At 43.5% G+C, this 21,809-nt stretch overlaps 1 protein-coding gene across 1 annotated transcript; it reads right to left on the reverse strand.

Moving 5' to 3' along the window:
* Positions 1-6,649: 6,649 nt before the first annotated feature.
* LOC109519649 (solute carrier organic anion transporter family member 3A1) lies at positions 6,650-20,933 on the reverse strand. Its single transcript, XM_019876318.1, has 10 exons — positions 20,381-20,933; positions 17,179-17,638; positions 11,397-11,495; positions 10,903-11,169; positions 10,367-10,531; positions 10,087-10,285; positions 9,048-9,183; positions 8,372-8,544; positions 8,148-8,212; positions 6,650-7,248 (listed from the first exon to the last, which is right to left on the reverse strand). The coding sequence occupies exons 1-10, from the start codon at positions 20,549-20,551 to the stop codon at positions 6,869-6,871; spliced, it is 2,115 nt and encodes a 704-aa protein (XP_019731877.1). The 5' UTR covers positions 20,552-20,933; the 3' UTR covers positions 6,650-6,868.
* Positions 20,934-21,809: the final 876 nt, after the last annotated feature.

The raw sequence follows: 21,809 nt of genomic DNA on the forward strand, positions 1-21,809 counted from the left end.
TGTGTGTGCGTACCTGAATGTGTTCTGAGTGTGCAAGTGGGTTTGTAACGCTTGTGTGCGTTCAGGTTCGTGTGCGCGTGTGCGCGCGTGTGTGTGCGCGCCTGCGTGCAACTCTTCGCCACGTTTCGCAGCGGTGCCATGACGCCCCCTGGTGTTACTAAGGAGTGATGCATGAGACTATGTTCATCTCACTGCGAATGCCAGGAAAGGTTTTCTAAGAGACAGTTTGACCCGAGAGGATCTTATTTGGTTCAAATTCATAAGGGGTGAGGATAAGCGGATAAGAAAATGAATGGATTGATTCACAAGGGAAATCATGGATATAATCATCGCCAAAAGAAACCCTTCATGATCTGTAGAGGCAATGCTTTAAAAACAATGAAAGGAAATAAATCATTGTACAAAAAAAGAAAAAGAAAGAAGTATCACTTTACCCCCCCCCCCCCACAATTGGGAGCACTGAACACACTTTTGTTGTGCTTTGTGTCCATGCCGATGAAGATTCAGTCATCCACATCTTGCCCTCAGAAGCCGCTGTGTGTTGATGCTAAGTCATGTGTAAATGCTGTTTGACTCATTGCTACAAACGTCCTCAGGCCTTGCATCCAGACGTGCTGTCACACACTGACACAGGGCCGGATCAGGCCAAGGTCACAGGGGGCACAAACAGGGAACATAATAAAGATACGTGGTGGTGGTGGTGGGGGGGCAATAGGGTGACAAGGAAAGCAGATGTGATCGTGTGCGCAGCCCACGGCGGGGGGTTCTGGGGGACACAAGAAGAGCACAAGGGAAAGGGACCATGGGGCCCACAGTTGGGACGCAAATGGGAAACAAATGGTAAACTTGATTTGAGGCCCATAAAGAAGATACAAGGGGAGCATTGGGGGTACATAAGGGGACATAAAGGGGGAGACATGGCGCACACAAGAAGGACGGTAAAGGGGGGATAAAAGGGAAAGAGAGAGGCACGTGGGGGTAACAACTGGGACACAAGGAGGGAATATGTGCATGGGGATAGGACACAACTCGAGAAGGAAGTATCTGATCGGTAAGAACATCAAAGATGGGTCATGGATCGGTCTTTCTGCATGACAATGACCCGAATATATAGCAAGGGCAACTGAGGAGAGGCTCACTCAGAAGAATCTCAAGGTCCTGGTGTGGCCTAACTGGTCTCCAGAACTGAGCGCAGGTGAAAGGAGGACACATTGTGACATAAAGGTAAAAGAGAGGCACAACTGGGACCCAAGTGGGAAAATCAGAGACACAGTGGGTATGTAGACCACATAAAAAGGTATGAGGGGGACAATGGCAATGACAACAAACATAGGACACATTAAAGGTAGATTTTTGTTGATGAGATGCACTGGTGTAAAAAGTCTCTTTCAACAACACATTGAAGGTCTACAAGCAGAGAGGATTTTTTTTAACGTCTCTCCTGAAAGTTTTGGATGGGTTATCGGCAGTGACGCGATCAGACAGGTGGCATTGAGGCCACTGGGCACAAGTGACATAGGTGATTTTCGAGGTCACTTAACAGCAGTGAGCGTGATTCGCAAAGACTGACGTGAAGCGTGTTCATCACAGACGGGCAGGCCAGGTGCAACCAATCCCAATTGACTTGGCTAGATTCTCGCAAGAATAAGGCGATGTTTAAATTGTGAAATTTAAACATCACCTTCCCCTGCCACCTTACCCATCACCTTACACACGCCTCACCCTGCTGCCGTCTTCGATGACTTCATTCAAAATGTTATCGGACGTGCAGCCGAGCGTGACAGACGGCCACGGTCACGGGGAGGCGGTCCTCGTGTTGCCGAGGCCGGAACGCTTGAAAAGTGAAGACGAGTGCAAGACACATTTGTGTGTCAGCTCCGTCTATGTCGTCCAGTCCCAAGTCATCGAGTCAATCGCCCAAACGACATGACCTTAGAGTCACTTGTGACATAGAATGGCGTGCTTTCCGCCTAGATGCGCCGCGGCCCCCTGAAAACCCCTACCGTAGCCACGTCGCGACCTGTCTCGACCGGCCTCTGACCCATCTTCCACCAGGCGAGGTACCGGTTGAGCGGAGACCCTGCTGATGGGTCCACGGTGGAAATGAGATCGTGGTGGAGAACCAGCACGCTGTCACAACCAATCTTCTTCCTACTTTGACAGGGCACATACGACCTCTGAGCAGTCAAGTCCGTTTAAAGATGACATCGCACACACACACACACACACACACACACACACACACACACACACACACACACACACACACACACACACACACACACACACACACACACACCTTCCTAATTTGCGCATTACAAGAAATCCCCATCGCTGGTTCTGGCTTCCCGGTCCCTCTATTTTGTGGATCGTTTTTATTTATTTTTTTTGTACAGTTAATAACTCTTATGTTGTTCTAAGCAGGGGTGCCCAACCTTTTTTGACAATGCCTTTGGGGAATTGAAGATCAAACAAACTTTGAATGAGACTAACCAAAAAAAAAAAAAATAGATCTATCTCATGGCTCTGATTGCTGGCTGAAGTTGAAGACTGCTGCCCGCTAACAACTTCCTGTGATTCAGGTCATGCGTCACCATCAGTTAAAGGTGACCGACCTTTTGATTATTATGATTATTTTTTGGGGGCTGAAAGTTAAACTAACAAGATAGGGGTCTAGTGTACACTAACACAAAAATATGTAATATTAATAACACCCATGCAGACACACACATTTTTTTTTTCAATTTACCCCTACACCTCTAGTGGTCGACCAGTACATGGACTGCTGGTTGACTGCAATCGACTGGTTGGGCTAGTCTATTCTGGATGTAATTCTATTCTTGACCACTAGACTGACATACAACTTACTCAGAGATGGTGAAAATTTGAAAGATGTCTTTGTCTTTTGGGAAATTTTGTTACAGAGAAAAATGTGATATAATTTCTCCGTACACTATGTCCTGGATTGAGAGAATTATGATTTTACTCTATCTATCTATCTATCTATCTATCTATCTATCTATCTATCTATCTATCTATCTATCTATCTATCTATCTATCTATCTATCTTTCTATCTATCTATCTATCTATCTATCTATCTATCTATCTATCTATCTATCTATCTAGGTAGCTAATCTATCTATGTATCTATCTGGGACAATTTCTGAAATTATTCTACCTAATGAAATTTTTCAAACTCTTTAATTGGCAGTATTTTAAATGTTTATGTATAAAATTACAGAAACTACTTTCTAAACACGCAAAAAAAAATCACTTGAGGTAAAATGATAAATACTAAATAGTTTATATGTTACTTGATTCAGAAAAAAAAGGAACCTAAACTATTTTATACGGCGAAATGGTAACCTGGCAGTTTTTTTCCTCATGTAACAGTAATCAAGCAAGGGTGGCGTAATATTAAAAGCAAAAATAGTATATTTAATTTATATACAAGGAACATACAATCATCGTAATCCTTTCCAAAGAATATACAGCACGTAAAGCTTTTTAAAAAAATACAAATTCATGTCGTTGAAATTTAAAAAAAAAAAATCCAACTTAATAAAAAAACAAAGTGATATTTTTCAAACTTAAATGCCCTTTTTTCTCCTCTGCATAAAAGGTCATCTGCACACAATCAGCAAATGAACCACTTCAGGGAAAATCCCCACTTACTGTATGGTTTCTCTTAGCTGAAGGGAACATGCGTCCGTCCGTATGCAGAAAAACACCTCGCCTCGAATGAACCGTGCTGTTAATTTTGAAGATGTCATTCCCAAAGTTAAAAAAAAAAAAGTTTACCTACTGCCAGGCGACCACAATGCACGTTCATAAAAACAGAAAATCATTTCATCATCATGACTAGAGGATGCAAATTTCTATAGAAAGAGCTGATGCAGAACTGAAATGTGCAATGAATTGAAATGGGGAAATAAAGATGAAAAAAAATGTGACTGAAACAAAGCTTCACCGCAGAGGATTTTAGAATGAAATGTATCCAATAATTTACGAACATTTTCAGGAAAAATGCAGAATACTAAATTAAATGGTAATTTGGGGAATGGGTAGGGAATGTCTTGAGTGAGCTGAACAGTTTCGAGTTGGAATGGGTTGAAGAAGTTGAGAAATGTAGGGTGAGTTCCTGTAAATCCCGTGAATAACACTCACAAAATCTAGAGTGGGGCATTATAAAGGGAGCTCAATAAAAAAACAAAAAATTTTCACATTGTTTAGATGTTTACCAGCAACTAGGGCAGAACGTAGGGGTTGTTAAAAAAAACACTGATTTGTAGCGCATTTCATAATAGCCTAAATTAAGAACAACTGTAATCAAAAGTATTTTTAAAAGCAGTTACAAACAGGAAAAAAAAATGATTTTTAAGGTTGATTTTAGGGGGAGGGTGCGTATTCGACACGGGTGCGAGTTATTCACTGCATTTTGCGGTAATTTTGAAAAATGTCTCATTTCAAGGTAATTTATTTTCATGGAAAATGTGGAATTTTGGCGAAAAGTAGGAATTTTGTGAATGTGGGGAAATGGTTCCCAAGATGGTATTTTGTGAATGGTTTTGAATGTGTTGAGAAATGTGGACATAAATCAGGTACCCCCCAAAAAAGTACCAGGAATAATGAAACATATCAAGAAATCTGCATCATCATTCGTACAATTAAAAAAAAAAAGGCATTGCTGTTCTAAAGGTTACTTTTTCGCATCACAAGGCAAAAAACATTTGAAGTGCTAAAAGAACAACAGCGTCTACTACTTCTTCTTGCCGGTGTTGTCACGGCATGAACAAAACGGTCGTCGAGGACGTCCCAGGCACGCTAAAGTCAGTTACGCTCATTCGTCCGCCATTTTTTTGGAGGGGGGATGCAAACGGAAAATCGCACGTCCACCGGATGAAAGTTCTACCGAGCAGCAGTGACGTCATCCTACTTTCCTCGAGAGCACGGACACATCCAAGACGTTGCTTATGTGCGCCATTGGTCGCGGTGAGGCTACATACAAGCTGGAGGAGGTTTGTGGCGTTGGTCCATGGCGATGCGTCACTTTGGCACTTGGTATGTACACGAACACACACGCGCGGTGGGAGGGAGGCGGAGGACGGCGGATATGGTAGCTCCCGGTTTTGGATATTTTTTCAGTAGATGATGTCCATGAGGATGTTGTTGTTGTTGTTTTTGTTGTGTGATACATAGGCTGTGCCGTTTGCTACACTGAAAACAACACGCTACGTCGAAGGTGTTGTGGTAGAACCTCGGAAGTCCACTTGAACGGGACAATTGGTTTGATGAATTGTATATGATGTTTTTAATTTTCCTTGGTGGCTTTTAAAATTTCCTTCAAGGTCACTTTTACCATTCCATTTGCTTTCTTCCCCCCCTCACCGCTGACAATTTCATTTTATGTAGTTCCTTCTCCATGATATTTTCATTGATGCGTTGATTGCTTTGTTGTCCTCTGATGCTTTTTAAACTCAACTCAACTGTATTTATAGAGCACTTTCAAATAGTCGTTAAATATTGTTGTTTGACAATGGCATTTGTTTTTGGAAATGCATTTGACATTCTAATGCTGTTTTGTTTTTGATGTTTTGCAGTGTAAGTTTTCTCCTGATTTATTTGCTTTTAGACTTGCACTTGTCGATGTCCTTTGTACAGTAGTTGTTTTCATATTCGTTGTTTGAATAGTTTATTCATTTACAATTGTCCTGAATCTTTTCATTATTTGATATTCAAATTCCGTAAGATTTTTTCCCCCCTTTGTAGCTAAATAGATGAATAAATAAATGTATCATTGTCTCCCACCTTTGCTCTCCATGCACTTAAAAAGTTCAGACTTCTGTTCAGTGAGCATCGAATGATCAACTTTGCAGGTATTTGGCGTTTTCTTTGGCTCAACAAGAGAAGAACATACGCAGGAAGTGATGTCACATTCAAAGCGATATGACTCCAGTCCACTCCTCTTGACTGCTAACTGTGGTTCCTTACGATTTACACTTGCAGTACCTTAACACGTTTATTAAAACTGCCAGCTTTGCTGTTTGGCCCAGAAACTGACAAATTCTACATTCATTATTTTCGACAGGAAATCTGAATTTGGACTTTAGAGGTTCCACTCTAACTGCGATGGCCTTCGTGCTCTTGTTGATTTTCATCAATGGCTTACGAATAAACGATGATCCACTAATAAAATCCACTTGTGTTGAAACAAAATGTGCAAATTCCATATTCAAGTGTCACAACTTGTCACTTAATTGTTAGTTGAGTAGCTACAAATGATAAATTAGACTAATCTAATCACTCTCAATAGTTGATTTTAATTATTATTAATATAAAATAGTCTAAAACATTTTCACATTAATACACAATATATAATAGCATCTTATTTAAATAATTATGCCTAATGGTGTTTTTAAACCTATTTGTAATGTTCACATGAATATGATTGGTGTCCAATTTAAAAAAAAAAAACACGAGTCTCCAAATTGTCGAAAATAAGTTTTGTTTCAGACCAATTTTGTTTTTTTAACCTCTAGAAATTTTTTTTTTTTTCAGACAAAATAACTTTTTTTTTCCCCTCAGCTCAAACTATATGTTGATTTTTTTTTTTTCCTTTCAGACAAACCAAAAAACCTTTTTGTTTTGGCAGCTAAAAATGTGGAGCTACATGCTTTTAATTGGACAGTGGCATTATTACCCTTGACATAAATGCTGCTAAGTTTGAAAAATAAGTTCAAATTAATTTCAAGTATGTCCACCCTTCAGTAAAAAATGAAAATGATTTTAGTGCAACCTTTCTGTGCGGCGAAGAGGAAGATGAGGCTCTTGATGAGGAGAATACTGCCAGGCGAGTCACTGTTGCAACTACAAGACCGACTCCATGTTGTCGGACACCTCCTGGTCCTCCAAGTTGAAGACGAACTTGGTCCGGCTGGCGGCATCCGAGTGGGCTGCTTCTTTGCCCAGGCGGTCCAGAGTCATGTTGGAGGAGAAGAGCTCGGTGGGCGTCAGGTAGCCCTCGCTACTTTTGATGTACTTCCTGTAGTTGCGCCTCAAACACTGCCACGTGGTGGCGTAGAGCAGGAAGGCCGACGACTTAAGCACGATGGCGATGCTGACGTACAGGTGGCGGTAGGCCACGTTGTCGTATAGCAGGCAGGCGCCCTTTTCGCCACACACCGAGCTCCAGAACAGGCATGTCGAGTCGATGCCCATGCCAAAGATCAGCGGCGGTGGGATGAAGCCTGGAGCGGGGACCATAGCATTATTATTGTCAGCAGCAGTAGATCTAAAAATAGTGGTATCTGGAATAACAGTCATGATGGATGGATGGATGGACGGATTGATAGATAGCCCAGGAAGTCCGATCTATCTATCTAACTTGGGCCTTGGGGGCTCAATCGTATTTCGTGCCGTGTCATGTGGAAATGTGTGTTGGTAGGACAAAAAAAAAGTCCTTGGATCTTTGTATACTTGAATTTAGAGGAAACGTACATTTCTTGGATCCTTGAAAACGTAATTTTAAATATAACTTCAAAGGAGCACGAGTAAATAAATTGGTAAGAAAGTCTAATTAGAGTACTGTACTGTACTGTACAGTATATGCAAACAATAGCAAATGAAAAAAACAATTACCGGCTGTTCCTGCACATGTTGGCCTCTTAGGGGCAGTGTGGTGCCGTGTATGGATGAAGTACACGTTTAGAATGAAAACAGAAGGAAGTTGCGAGCAAATTCTATCAATATAAAACGTTTTGCACAAATTGGGAAGAATTTGTGCCTTTGAGTCGTGTAGTAGTACCGATGTGCATGTGTTTCCACAATGTTTGTGTGTGAATATTAGTTATCTGAAGGAATATCACTTCCGAAGCCGATGCTAATTTCTCTTTAGCATTCCAACGGGATATTACATTGACTTTAGCATGAGCAGCTAACGATGTTTTAAAAACGAGGCACGTCTTGTATGTAAACACAAAATGTGTGTCATACTTTATGTTGTTCCAACTTAAAGTGTTATTTTTGCCCCCAGAAACACAAGTTGTGTTTTTCACAGTGAAATAATAGTAGTAGAAGTAGTGTGGTGAGTTTATGGCAGGTGCCGGGGTGTGATATGTGAAGAGAGAGTTGCTGTGTGTCACCTTACCGATGAGTCTCAGGAGCAGGAAGAGGACCCCCAGGGCATAGGACTTCAGGTCGGGGCTCACAGTCCTAAAGAAGCCAAGAGATCAACAAAGTAATAGCACAGAACAAAGTAGTAGTCGTCGCAGCGGCAGTAGTAGTTCTACAAATGATTGGCCATGAGCTGATGCTTGTGATCTGCATTAAAGCAGTATATACACTTTGTCGTTGAAGGGTCACGGTCCTGACCTGATGAGGATAATGACGGAGGGCGTCTGGGCCATGGCGCCGATCATGCTGCACAGGCAGATGACACACAGGAAGGTGAGGAAGGCCTGCTGGCAGCCTGGACTCGGACACTTGCCTGGCAGAGCCACCGCCTCCTCAACGCTGCTCGATATGCACGCGCAACCTGTCAGGTTCTAACAGCATGCGGGACCGTTAAGGCTCCATTTTGTGCAGAGTGCAGGTCATTCGCTTGTTGATAGGTCAAATCATACACCAAAAAAAAAAAAAAAAAAAGAAATTGTGCATGCGCATGTAACATAAACCCGAAGAAAAGTGTCCTTGGTAATGATAAAATAGCAATTCACTTAAAATAAAATGAATCGAGAATTTTATTATGATTGCACAATTGAAGACTCTACCGCCCCCATCACATCCCAACTCGATCGACACATTAGGTATGAAACTTTTTCAATCAGTTAAGTGTCTGTCAGTACCACATCCACCCTAACAAATGTAACAACGGGGCACTTCCAGACTAGTAGGTAACTTAACATTATTCACTATATTTCTCATTTGTGTTATGAGGTGTAAGCGTGAAAACATCAGTAAGCACCTGTGTTTCCGTGTGTGTGTGTGTGTGTGTGTGTGTGTGTGTGTGTGTGTGTGTGTGTGTGTGTGTGTGTGTGTGCCCACTCACTGGTTTGGTGCAGCCGGCGAAGCAGGCAGAGAGGTAGGTGACGGCGTTGGAGCCGCACACGGGGCTCACCGAGGCTGTGTAACAGTTGCAGCTGCTGATGCAAGGAGACTCGGGTCGCTGCCAGTGCCGCAGCGTCCTGCAACACATGTCACAGCAATCTAGATTGTACATTCAGACACATTCGTGACAAAATGCGACATCGTGTCTCTTCTTTAGAATAAGTACATTAATAATAGTCATCCTAAGGGTAGAAGTATGTCGTGCAGTAATGGTAGTAGGAATTGTTGTAGCATTATCTGTTTTTCGTAAAAACAGTAATACTAATAGTAGTACTAGTCATAGCAGTAGTAATGTAGTTACCGTAGTGGCAGTGATGTAGTGGTGTAGTGCTAGTAATAGTAGTACTAGTAGCAGTAACAATAGTAGTAGTCGTCAAAGTACAAGTAGTGGTAGTACAGCAATGTTAGTCGTAGTTCTAGTAGTAAGTAGTAGTGCTAATAGTAGTAGTAAGAACTAGTTGTAAATAGTCAATGGTAGTGGTAGTAAAATCAGGAGTCATTAAAGTACAAATGGTAGTAGTATAGTAATGTTAGTTGGGGTAGTGCAGTAAGTAGTAGTAGATGAAATAATAGTAATAGCAGTAGTAGTGTAGTAGAAGTAGGAGCAGTGTAGTAGAAGTAGTAATAGTAGCGGTGGAAGTAATGGGAGAATTAGCAGAAGAACAGTAATAGTGGGAGTGGTGTGTTTGAGTACTCAAAGCAGTGGTAGTGTAGTCTACTACTATTAGTAGAAGTAGTATGGTAGCAGTAGTTGTAGTAATGGTGGTGGTGGTAGTAATAGCAGAAGTATAGTTGTAGAAGGAGTGGAGGGGAGTTGAAAACTGGGAGAAGCAGTATTAGTGTTGTACAGTATTAGTATTAGGAGTAGTCGGGTAGTGGCATTGTTGGTTGTAGTCATCATAGTATAGTAGGAGTGCTTTTAATAGCATGTCCCGAAGCAGCATCCATGTTGACAGACACGGGATTGTGACCTGACTTACTCGTTACCATAGGCGACCGTCACCCCGGCGACGGGGCCAGTGTCGCAGCCCAAGAAGAGAAAGGAGACGTAGCAGGCCGTGGACACCAGGTTGACACCCATGGCCATACGCACGGCGCCCAGGGCCGAAAGGTTCAGCTTCTTAACCAGCAGCCCGCCCAAGAAGATGCCCAGGCAGGCGCACGGGATGGCCGTCATGCCTGGAAGCACCACCCCACCGCCACGTTTTACCTCAGAAAGTTACAATGGGTGAGAACGGGTGAGGCCAATGCCCCGCCTACCTAGCAGCTGATTGGCCGAAGAGGTGGTGAGGTTGAACTGCTGCTCCAGGTATTTGCCCAGGAAAGCGGCAAAACCGGCGACCACAGCAATTTCCATGCAGGCAGCCAGCGTGATGCAGCTGAACACCGGGTTGGACAAAAGGTGCCTGGTCACCCTTGGGATCACTGCAAACAAACACAATTCAAAATGGAGGATATGAGCAATGTGTTTTCATGAATACGTCACGTTTAATCTATGTGCACCTCAAATGTGCCATATTGCATCCTCTAATGTAACATACGGTACACCGTGATTTATTTTTCTTGACCCCCCTTCCCAAAATCCTAAAATGTTCCCCCATTTTGTACAAGGGTCAATAAAAAGTATGAATATTTTCCTAATACAGCATATTTCCAGATTTAATGTATGTATATATATATACATATATACTATATTAGCCTTATATTTAATATTCAAAATATTTCATGATTTTATTAATTGCTGACATAGCATATTTAGATGATATATCAAATACTGTACTTTGTATGTACTGCACCTCTGAGATGCTGGCATACGGAGAGTCCACTGTTCAAGTCAAAGCCGTGGATCCCAACCCGCGCTTTGTCCTGGAAGTCCAGACTGAGAGGAGAAGGCAGCATGGCCTGCTCGCTCTCCCCCCCACCGTCCAGGCCCTGCTCATCCAGTGCCTGAGGGAAGCCGAACATGAAGAGGGCCGACAGGAAGAGTAAGGCACCGCACAGGAGGAAGCCCCCCCACCAAGCCCCAATCCACCGAGGGTCTTCTGGGGTAATGTCCAGTTTACCTGGATGGGGCATGAGGACCATGTCACTTTATTATACTGTATTGAGGATATCATTCATAGAGTCTTTTTATGGCTGTAGTCTTACAGTGCTGTGGGTCAAACTAACTTTTTTTTTTTTTTTTTACACATTTCCGTCCATCCATCCATTCTCTGTACCGGATGTGCTAACCGGTCAGCCACAATTGTGTTCAATATTGACTTGAAAAAAAACAAACAAACAAACTCACTGGTGTCGATGAAGACGGCATCAACGTAGACTTTGGTACAGACGGAACCTAAGATGAAGCCACACGCGGGCCCAAACACTAAGGTGGAGAATAAAATACCTGCAAGACAACGACAGCCGGAAAACAAATCAGAGTGTATTCAGCTCACTGTACAGCAGATGGCGCCACTCAACCAAGGCTCTGCTTGAATGACGTAAAATGGAGCCCGCCTTCAAATCCACACAGTGATAACGCATCAATATACTGTACATTATTTGGGATGAGCTAATGAACCTTTGGCGTTTTACATATCCACATATTATATGTCCATATACCCTTTGTGAACATTTTTTTACATAACAGTTAATGTCTTTACACTGCTAATGTACAATATTCACATGAATGCAGCTCTAATGTACCATACTGACGTCATGTATAATGTCTATACATCACGAATGTACAATTGTTGACATCAAAATTGATGGAAACTTTTAACGTACCACATTTACATCACCAATCTACCATATTTACACAATACTTAATCTTCTATACACCCCCTACCTACCACATATTGATACTTCTGTAATGTGACATAATTACATGATATTTAATAGCTACAACTCTAATTAGATGAATTGTCTGCTTTCGTATTCACTACCTGATCATTTGTAAAACAGTATGAATGTATCTTGTGTTACCATTTTGACCTTTGAGATTTTCAAGACCGTATCATGTCTCTTGTTGAGATGGATGTGTTTGAACTGTGTGTAATGTGCAGCTCAATTATTTATTGATAAGTCTGCACCATCATAAATAATCAAGCAGCAACTTGTCTCAAGTTTCAACTTGTCTGACCGCAGTGCAGGGCCCACGAAAGTGATTGCTCGTACACAGCAAGCAAGCAGACAATAATTAGGTACACCGGCACCACCAAATCTTTGGGCCACTTTTGATTTTTGAAGCAGACAGATGGACCAGGCCATTTGTAGATGAAAAAAAAAAATCAGTTATGATGCACATGTATTGTCTTTTGCCATACTTCCAAAACCATTGCTTCTCAGAGGAAAAAAAACCGTTTATATTTAATTTCAATATAATGAACTAATCAATCCTTTCGCTATTATAATATTTACAATTAAATCAATGAAACAATTATTTAATGGGACGGATTAAAAAAAATGAATAAAGAAACACAATTTCATCTCCCAACTTTGATAAAAATAAATAAATAAATAAATGATTGCAATAAATAAAGGCAATAAGGTAACTGACACAAATATGAACTGTGTGATGGGTTCATGTTGCCGTTTTCAATATTCAGCCAAATGTACACAATTAAATCACCCATTCAACGTATTAAACGTCTCTTCTAATCCAGCCGCACAGCACTATAAAACTTGTAATGAGCACTCTGGCATCGGCGTAAATCACTTATTGATGTTGCCGCAACATCGGCAGATGGGAGAGGCAATCAGTGTAATATGATACCGGAAGAATAAAGGCGGGCCTTTATGAGGACATTGGAAAACACATTAGAAGGAAGCAACACTACAAATCAACATTGCTATCTGGCCAAATAACAAACACAGTTTCCAAAAAGATAGATCAGAATTTGATCTGCCCTATGTTTTCTGCCTCTGGCCAGCATGCATTTTACTGAATATTTAATACGAATTCAACTGTTTCACAAACAGTTTTGAGATCAGTCTCACGTCTGAGTGTGTGTGTGTGTGTGTGTGTGTGTGTGTGTGTGTGTGTGTGTGTGTGTGTGTGTGTGTGTGTTGTAGTACAGGGCACATATGACTTTTTGGGGGTAAAACTGAAATATAGGGCAAATCAGATCAAGCCCTATGAAGTCTGCCTGGCAACAAGGACCCCCTAAACAACATGTTAAAGGGCTGTTTTTATGCTTCGGTCTGTGCTGCTGTTTTGATTAGCGACTGTTTTGATTTCCTGATCCTGCCAGCTAATCTATATGATAAATTTAAAATCGGCCTTACGGGAGAGCTCGGATTGAGCCTTACAAACTCTGACTTTTTTGGGGTTAACTGAAATATCGGGCAAATCAGATCGAGCCCTATGAATTCTGCCAGGCAACAAGGTGTTGACAACGTGACAGGAAAAAAGGGAATTCTTTCATTTATAACTGAAATATCGGGCAAATCAAATCGAGCCCTATGAATTCTGCCAGGCAACAACGTGTTGAAAACGTGACAGGAAAAAAGGGAATTCTTTCATTTATATTCCATACTTGAATTCATCAAGGCTTGTTCATTTTTTTTATTGGTCTATGGAGCAGTTATTATACAGTACCGGTACTGTGAATTCTGCCCGGCAACAAGGTGGTGACACTGTAACCAGGATTAGTTCAGCTATTTAAAATGAATCAACAATGACTCACGTCATCTGTACAGTTTATCATTCTTGTTTTATTATGACCTAATTTAATCAGTGCGGTTTTCCTGGTGCGTAGCTGAGCTCAGTGGTAGGATCTAATGATGGCTGACTTCTGGCTTGTTTTGTTGTAGTGGTGGTCAGACATTTGCAGGTGGCAGCATGACAGATTGTCCACTTGAATAAATAAGAGAGGGGGAAGGTCACCAAACAAAGAGGAGCCCCCCGAGCTTGGTGATGAGAGAGATTCGAAAAGGACAAATGACAGCAGGGAGGAACATCTTCACTAACTTTGATGATATAGGAACAGTTCAATAGAAAAAAATGAAAAGACAAAAATCACGTGATCGAATGAAAGTGTTTGCTAATCATCTTGCAGGTTACTGGAAACTGCAAGTGGGACTAAAGATGTATATTGTGATGTATTGTACTATATCATTGTATGATACATTGTGCACAGTGAGAGAAGATGAAATAATGATCTTGCATTTTCCATGCTCCTCCATTTTTATAGAAATCCCCCCCCCCAAAAAAAACAGATACATAATTATTGCAACTGTATCAATGCATTTGAGGTGCAAGTGGGGTGAAACACGACAGCGAAATCAAAATGTAAGCCGAGCTGCATTGAGTTTTGTTGGATGGAGAGATTAGCTTTGGCTACCAGCGTAAGCTTTTGATAAGCCGCACTTATTCGATCGCTCATTTGAAGTGGTCGACGAAAGCACGTCACAGAGATGTTCCAAAAATATCTGCCAACTATTTTAAGCTGAAAGTGAAAAAGAAAGGAAAAAAAAAGAGCAAATGACATCTCCGCACGGTGCGAATAATGGGGGTGCAGAGTTGAAAAGAGGAGGCCACTGTGGAAGAAACGCTGCGTATGACATATTGATGGTATTATGGAATGAAGAGGGGAACAAAGGTGCTGGCCAGTTGGTCGCGTTGTGTAATGAAAGCCACAGAGAGGGATGAGGTCGCAGTCATCATTTCACACGGCAGCATTCGGAGGCAGGGCGGCAAAGGTGCACCAATGAAAAGGCGAGCCCGGATCGAGTGCTGAGTCAGTGTCCGCCGCTTCCTCCAGCGCAGTGCAAACATTTTGCTGCAGTGGTCTCGCAGCGCTTCATTACACGCATTACGGCCGGGAAAGAGGAGAGAGAGAGAGATGCTGTGGCTTTTCTTTTGCCCCTCCAAACAAGTCCATTGTGGCTTGGCATCCTCTATTGCACTGCTTCTCAACTGCGGTCACCCATTTTGATCGGAGTTATTATCTGAGCCTTAGAAAAGACACTGTATGAATATCATATTAAGAAATGTACATGCTCTAATCGTCAAAGTGCCTCTTAGGCTATGTTTATGGCAGCTCGATTCAGATTATTATTATTCTTTTTGTTTTGCTTATACCCTAAGTGACAGTTTTCAGATTTTTGTCATGCAATGTGAACATTCCAATTCCAATTTTTTCCGAGCCTCTTTCGTATGCGTCTGCAATGTGGATGCTCGAGTCGTGCTCATCCATCCTCAAAAGCCAAGCGGGCGGGGAAGAGTGCAGATAAGTGTGATTAGTTCATGTTTCTGCAAAAATGGCTATTTTCCCCCCACTTTTTTTTAATTATCTGGAAGCAAATCTTTACCGAATTTGTTATTCTCCTTAAGTTTCTACAGATATTCTCAAAAGTTTTTTTTCATCTGGACTGATATTTATGAGCATGACATCGTGCCAAAAGCAAGGACTTGGGATGTTTTTTTTTCCCCCTCCCGACCGATACCGGTACGAATATCCACTCTTTGAGAACTCACTAAGGCCAAACAGAATGAAAACAACATTCAGTACAGAGTAGGCATACACAAAGGAAGGGGAAGGAGGAGGAGTAGGATGCAAAGATTCAAGGAAGGCTGTGAGGTAGTGAAACAGGAAGGAAGGAAAGAAAGAAGGAAGGAATGAAGGTAGGAAGGAAAGAAAAGAGGAACTAAACAAGAAAGCACGCAAAAAAAAAGATAAAAGACTGAAGGAAGGAATGAAGGTTATATGAAAAGAAGGTAAGAAAGAAGGGAGGAACTCGGGGTAGAAGGGAGGAAGGAGTGTATGGGGGAGCTTGAAAGCACTGAAGGAAACAAGGAGGAAAAGAAATGTGTCCCAACGTTTGTATTTCACCTTGGCGCATCGGAGCTAATGAGAACATGACTGGAGATAGAAACAAAATGAAACGATTTATGGATGTGACTGGTTGACCTTAATAAGGAGACACAGACACCGAGGCGACACAGGTGCATTGTGGGCCAGCTCCCCTCGGTCAATCGCTAAGTACTAAGTAGTTGCCGGAGTGCTCCCAGTGGACTCGATCGCACTCGGAGGCGGCTATCGATCGGCCGGGCGCCCGCAGGCAGCCTTCGCTTCTCGGCACCAAGTGTTGGTGCTTAATATTTAATGGTGGGCTGCCGTGTTTGCTAAACAACTCCTAACTGCTTCTGTGTCACACTGCATTATTCAGAGGGTTCGCTTACACGCCAGGCGTGACTTGGCGCTCAGAGATCTGCAAAACAACAACGCCGGGCATCAAATGAGCCATTGTCTGTCCATCCATCCATCCATTTTCTGAACCGCTTTATCCTCACAAGGGTCGCGAGAGGGGGGGCTGGATCCTATCCCAGCCGTCTTTGGCCAGAAGGCGGGGGACAGCCTGAAACGGTTGCTAGCCAATCGCAGGGCGCACAAAGACGAACAACCATTCACGCTCGCACTCACACCTCGGGACAATTTAGATTGTTCAATTTATCTACCATGCATGTTTTTGGAATGTGGGAGGAAACTGGAGTACCCGGAGAAAACCCACGCAGGGGCACGGGGAGAACATGCAAACTCCACACAGGAAGGCCAGAGCCGAAAATTGGGCCCTGCACTTCTGCACTGTGTGTGTGTGTGTGTGTGTGTGTGTGTGTGTGTGTGTGTGTGTGTGTGTGTGTGTGTGTGTGTGTGTATGTATGTTCGTGTACTTTTGCTGCTGATGTTTCGTGGGATTTATATATTTTTTCTATGTAAAATGGGTGACTCGGCTCAGCAAAGGTTGGGAAACACTGAAGTCAAAGGAGATCTGCACCATTACACGTGGCTTTTATTTCATTTCCTTTCTCTTTGGTCTCAGAGTGATTCAGTCCCTCCAAGATGAAGAGGAACATGAGCATCCTCACACGCTGTCTGCCTCTGCACTGTTGCCTTAGCAACTTTGGCAGACAGGATGGAGCGTGTGTGTGTGTGTGTGTGTGTGTGTGTGTGTGTGTGTGTGTGTGTGCGCGCATGCGCGCACACCTTCTTTTTGGAATTAAGTGGATAAAATACCGGATTGTCCACCCAATGACCCAAGGATAAAAGCCAAAGTCAGCCACTGCTCCTACCTCCGGCGTCGCTTACCTATATACAGAGAGGAGTCCTTCCTGTGGACGTGGTCATCAATGTAGGACACCCCCAAAGGCTGGACAGGGGTGGCACCTATGCCAAGGAGCACCTGGGCGCCGATCAGCAGCAGGTACATCATGTTGGTGTTGGCCCGGTCGCCGCACTTATAGGCCGAGTCGTTGTTGTCTGAGCGTGAACTGTTGGAGCACACGTCGCGGCCGTCCTCCGCGTGCCACGAGTCGCCGGCGTCGTACTCGTACTGGTGGGTGAGGAATTCGGGCAAGGCGGACAGAAGCGCCCCCAGCGCCATGACGATACCGCCGCAGCCAATCAACCGCGGCCGGTGAGCTTTGGCGCCGAAGTAGCTGACGAAAAGGATGAGGGCCAGGTTCCCGATTTCAAAGCTGCTGGCGATGACGCCCACGTCGGCACTTTGTAGGTTGAAGCGCCTCTCCAACGTGGTCAGGACGCTCACCTGGCAAGAAAATGCACAAAGAGAAGACCAGCTGTTGAGTTAGCAGGAAGAGCCGCTGCTGTGCCGAATGACTTGAGAGAATTGGTGACAAGTAACAAAGCCCAAACATTTCATTGCTGTGCTTACTGTCGGTACTGCAGATTTTCAAGTATCGGCACTTCACTTGAGTCGTATTTATTGTTCTCCACACATTATACAAACAGAAAGAGTACATGGGCAATTTTTTTTCCTTGTCATGTGGACTCGCTCACATCACTTCATCAACTTCATGTTGTTGTTTTTTTTTTTTTAATTGTAAAAACAGTCCTCTTTTAGTCCGCTCAAAACCAAGTTGCAATGGGGTCTTGCTGCTGTTCGGCCATGACCTTCAGACATTCCAAATGTTTAGAAAATGAAGGAACGAAACAACAGCAACAAACACAATCATCTGCCCTTGAAAGACAGACAGAAAACAAACAGGCAGCATTAAAAAAAAAAGATAAATAGTTTGGGGAAAATGAACAAGAGAAGTGCACTTTTAATTCTGGCAACGTTCAAGGACGAATTTGGCTGCAAAATGATAATGGATTTTGAATTGACATTCAAAACGGACACAGTGTTTCCATTTCCCAAAGTAAGTGTGCTTCCTGAGCCAATGCCAGCATGCAAAAAAAACCCAGTTTTTTTGGGGGGGGGGGGGTCGAGGGAGGTCTGGCGCTTACCTACCTACCTGTGTTGGACTGCTGTAACAAAAGTTTCCAAATCGTTTAAAAACTGCTCAAAGCTAAATGGGCGGAGAGACAAAAACAAAACCCTGGCAAAGGATGCAGCGTGTACACACACACACACACACACGCACACGCACGCGCACGCGCACGCGCAAGCACACACACACACACACACACACACACACACACACACACACACACACACACACACACACACACAACACGGGAATCATCAATCATTTCTCTTTCCCGGCTTCATGTGGCTGAGTAATGCATTGCACTGATTGCACTCAAGTGGACAAAGGGAAGAAGCAAACACGACGCCAAACGCGGGACGCAGCCAATTACACAAGCCTTTGACCGTAAAGAGACCTCCCGGATTTAAACGCATGTACCGGTAGGCCGATATTCAGTTTTGAATCTGCACAAGACAAGTCCATTCATCCCTCTTCGATATGTGGTGCTGGTCAGCAATGAGAAACATTTTCACGGCATCCCCCCCCCCCCCAAACCAAAATGTCAAAACGATCCTCTCCGACCTATCATGGTGCTAATATACTTTTTTATGCTTATATATTTTATTTTCTGAAATGTTTATTAGTTTTGAATCAATACGTATACACGTGATTGCATTGTGTGGGAGGGGCATTTTTAAAGCTGACACTGTTTCAGGTAAGGTACAGTAAATGCCAAAAAGGAGAGCAGTAACAAGAAGAAAGAGCCCTTTGCAATATTTTCATAAAATAAATGAGTGCATTATGTGTACTACTGAGTTGAATATTGAATCAAATGGGTCAAAGAAAAGGAAAGTAGTCACTAATATTTTTACAGCAACATGCACACCTTGCAGTCCTGCGCAAATAAACTAAAAGCTATTCATTTTTCATAGTTTGCAAAAAAAAAAAAGTTTGCGTTATCTCGCAAACTTTGCAAGAGAACGCAAAACTTTGCAAGGGAATGCAAACTTTTTTGCGGGTCTCTGTAGGGTTTGGTTCCAAACAACCAACGGTTGTGAGGGTTCACGATTTGGTTTTACATGATTAGGATTTTGGATCTGATCACTGAGTTTAAAAAAAGAAAAAGGATGGTCACCGATAACTGATCCGAAGGTGGACCAATGTATTTATTGTACAGTCGACACCCTGCTATTCGTGGACGACTGGGACCAGCCTGTTCCACGAATAGCCAAAATTCGCTTATAAATGACGGCCATTGATAAGCATTGGGAGTAAATCATAACTATTAAACCATAAAAATTCTTCTCAAAACACTGATGAACATCAATCCGTGGAAAATGAGGGAAAAAGTCCACCCCGACCCACAAAAACCTACTTTATTTAATAAATCATTCATCAGACGGTGTATATATGATGCTATGTGTATATGATAAGAAAACCACAGATTATTCATGACGGCACCACAGACAAACAGTCTCTTGAATGTCATTGAATCATAAACAAAATTCGTCTTGCAAAATGATACATGAAAAGCAAAGACGTCATGTTGTCGTTTACATGTTAGGTACAGCAAAGGCACAAAATGTCCCTTATCCATTTCATATAGTGCTTATCCTCATCAGATTGGGAGATTCTGGAGCCTATCAAAGCCCAGTTTTAGATGAGAGGTGTGGTACAACCTGGATTGGTCCCCAGCCAATCCCCAGGTCACATCTACACAAATAATGATTCTCACCATTGAATAAAAGTCTATCATGAAAACAACATGCCAGGGTTGGTACGTGCCATAAAGTGAAAATGTTGACTGCGTCCAGACTTTAAGGACCCGCAGTCATCTACTGTATACCGGTGACATCCTGCATGCACTAGGCAGGTTGGGAAGCTCGTTGCAAGGCGCCGTTCGGAAACAACAACAACGTGGAGAAGCTACGACGCGGCTGCTGCAAAGGCCTCGTCTGCCCGTTTGCTGCTCATTCTTATTGCGCGGCCTTGTCTGCGCTTTTGAAGGACGCGCACATAACACAGCCAATGGATCTGATGATGACGAGGAGGATGAAGAAGGGGAGTCATGCACTCACCAGATAGGCGCCCACGGTACCCTGCGCCAGCATGAGCGCGCATTCCGACACCAGGAAGATCTTGATGTTGGAAAAGCACGAGATCTTCTTCTGACTGACGTCGTCCTGCTCCGGGTCATCGTCGCCGCCGCCGCTGATGCGCTCGCCGCACATCTGATTTTTCACCTGCATCTCTGCAAGGCAGCCCGCCTCAGGCTCCTCGCGGCCGCAGATGGGAATGTCAGCGTGTCCGGCCGGCGATCATCCGGCGCCCCGCGCACCTCACACGCAACACAGCGAGGCGGCGAAAGACGAGCGAGGAGCTCTTCCCCTCTCCCCCGGGCTAGAGGCGGCGATTTGGACCGCTCGGCATCACGCGCGTCCCCGGTTCGCTGTCAGCGACGCCGTCTAACGGTCGACTCCCCGCATCCGCAATGTTACAACATCGCCATCCGCAGAGACCGGTAGCGACTGGGTCAGGCCGGGTCCGAGCCGCATCCTATGCGTCGTCCAGGCGGCCAAAGGATGACGATGCTCCGCCCCCTCCCCCGCCCCCCCGTCGACACGTGCTCAGCGCCTGTGCCTCCTCCTCCTCCTTCTGCTCTCCATCGTCATCGCCGTCATCTTCATCGCCGAGTAAGTTCACCTGACAAGACCACACAGCGCTACATGGGCCTTCTGTCGATATTCACGGATACGTGGAAGAAGAACGGCTGGACCATTCATTAGGAACACCTTGCATCACGTCATGAGAACCAAGTGGTTCTCAACTGTTGTCATCCTGGGACCCGCATTTTTCCTATTGTTGAAAAGTCGCGATCCATTCTTGTACAAGTTTAGACCAATCAAGAGCACGTTTTGTTCACACACAAAAAAAAAAGCCCCTGGAAACCCGTATTTCAAATGAATTGGGAGTCTGGAGCAGATTTTGCTCAAGAATCTCACTGTATTTCGCATCAACCACCTGGACTAGTTTGTCAGTGATGTCCCCACAGCATGATGCTGCCATCCACTGCCATGTTTCTTTGATGGTCGAAAAGATCGATTTTTGTCTCGTCTGACCAAAGCACCTTCCTCTTATACATTTTCGGAGTTTCTCCCACGGGTCTTTTTGCAAACTCAAAACGGGCTTTCTTATTTTTTTCGTGGAAAGCAACAACTTTCGTCTGCCAAATCTCCCATAAAGCCCATGAGCTGGAAGGGATGGTTCTCCCTGACTTGTACTTCTCAACAAGTTTGTCCCTGACATGTTGGGAGAATTTCTCGGTCTGCATGGCTTTGTTAGGTCGGCTCTTGTTTGTAGAGGGACTCCAACTACCTGAGACAAAATGTCTATAAAAGATCTTAATAATCCTTTGGCATCATCTTGTGGCTTCTTAGAGCATGACAGAATGAGCATAAAACAGCAAATAGGTAAGTTTTTCCACAAATAGCTGAGGATAGGTTGTAC

The sequence above is a fragment of the Hippocampus comes genome, unplaced genomic scaffold, assembly GCF_001891065.2.
Source record: "Hippocampus comes isolate QL1 unplaced genomic scaffold, H_comes_QL1_v1.1 scaffold150, whole genome shotgun sequence".
Classification (NCBI taxonomy): domain Eukaryota; kingdom Metazoa; phylum Chordata; class Actinopteri; order Syngnathiformes; family Syngnathidae; genus Hippocampus; species Hippocampus comes.

What these genes read in the sequence shown, in the direction of transcription:
- LOC109519649 (XM_019876318.1), bottom strand. Translation starts at nt 20,551, where the DNA reads ATGCAGGTGAAAAATCAGATGTGCGGCGAGCGCATCAGCGGCGGCGGC. An exon ending in GGACTCCTCTCTGTATATAG is followed by an intron (nt 11,496 to 17,178) that starts GTAAGCGACGCC and finishes GTTGTCTTGCAG; the next exon opens with GTATTTTATTCTCCACCTTA. An exon ending in ACGGTCGCCTATGGTAACGA is followed by an intron (nt 9,184 to 10,086) that starts GTAAGTCAGGTC and finishes CATGTGTTGCAG; the next exon opens with GACGCTGCGGCACTGGCAGC.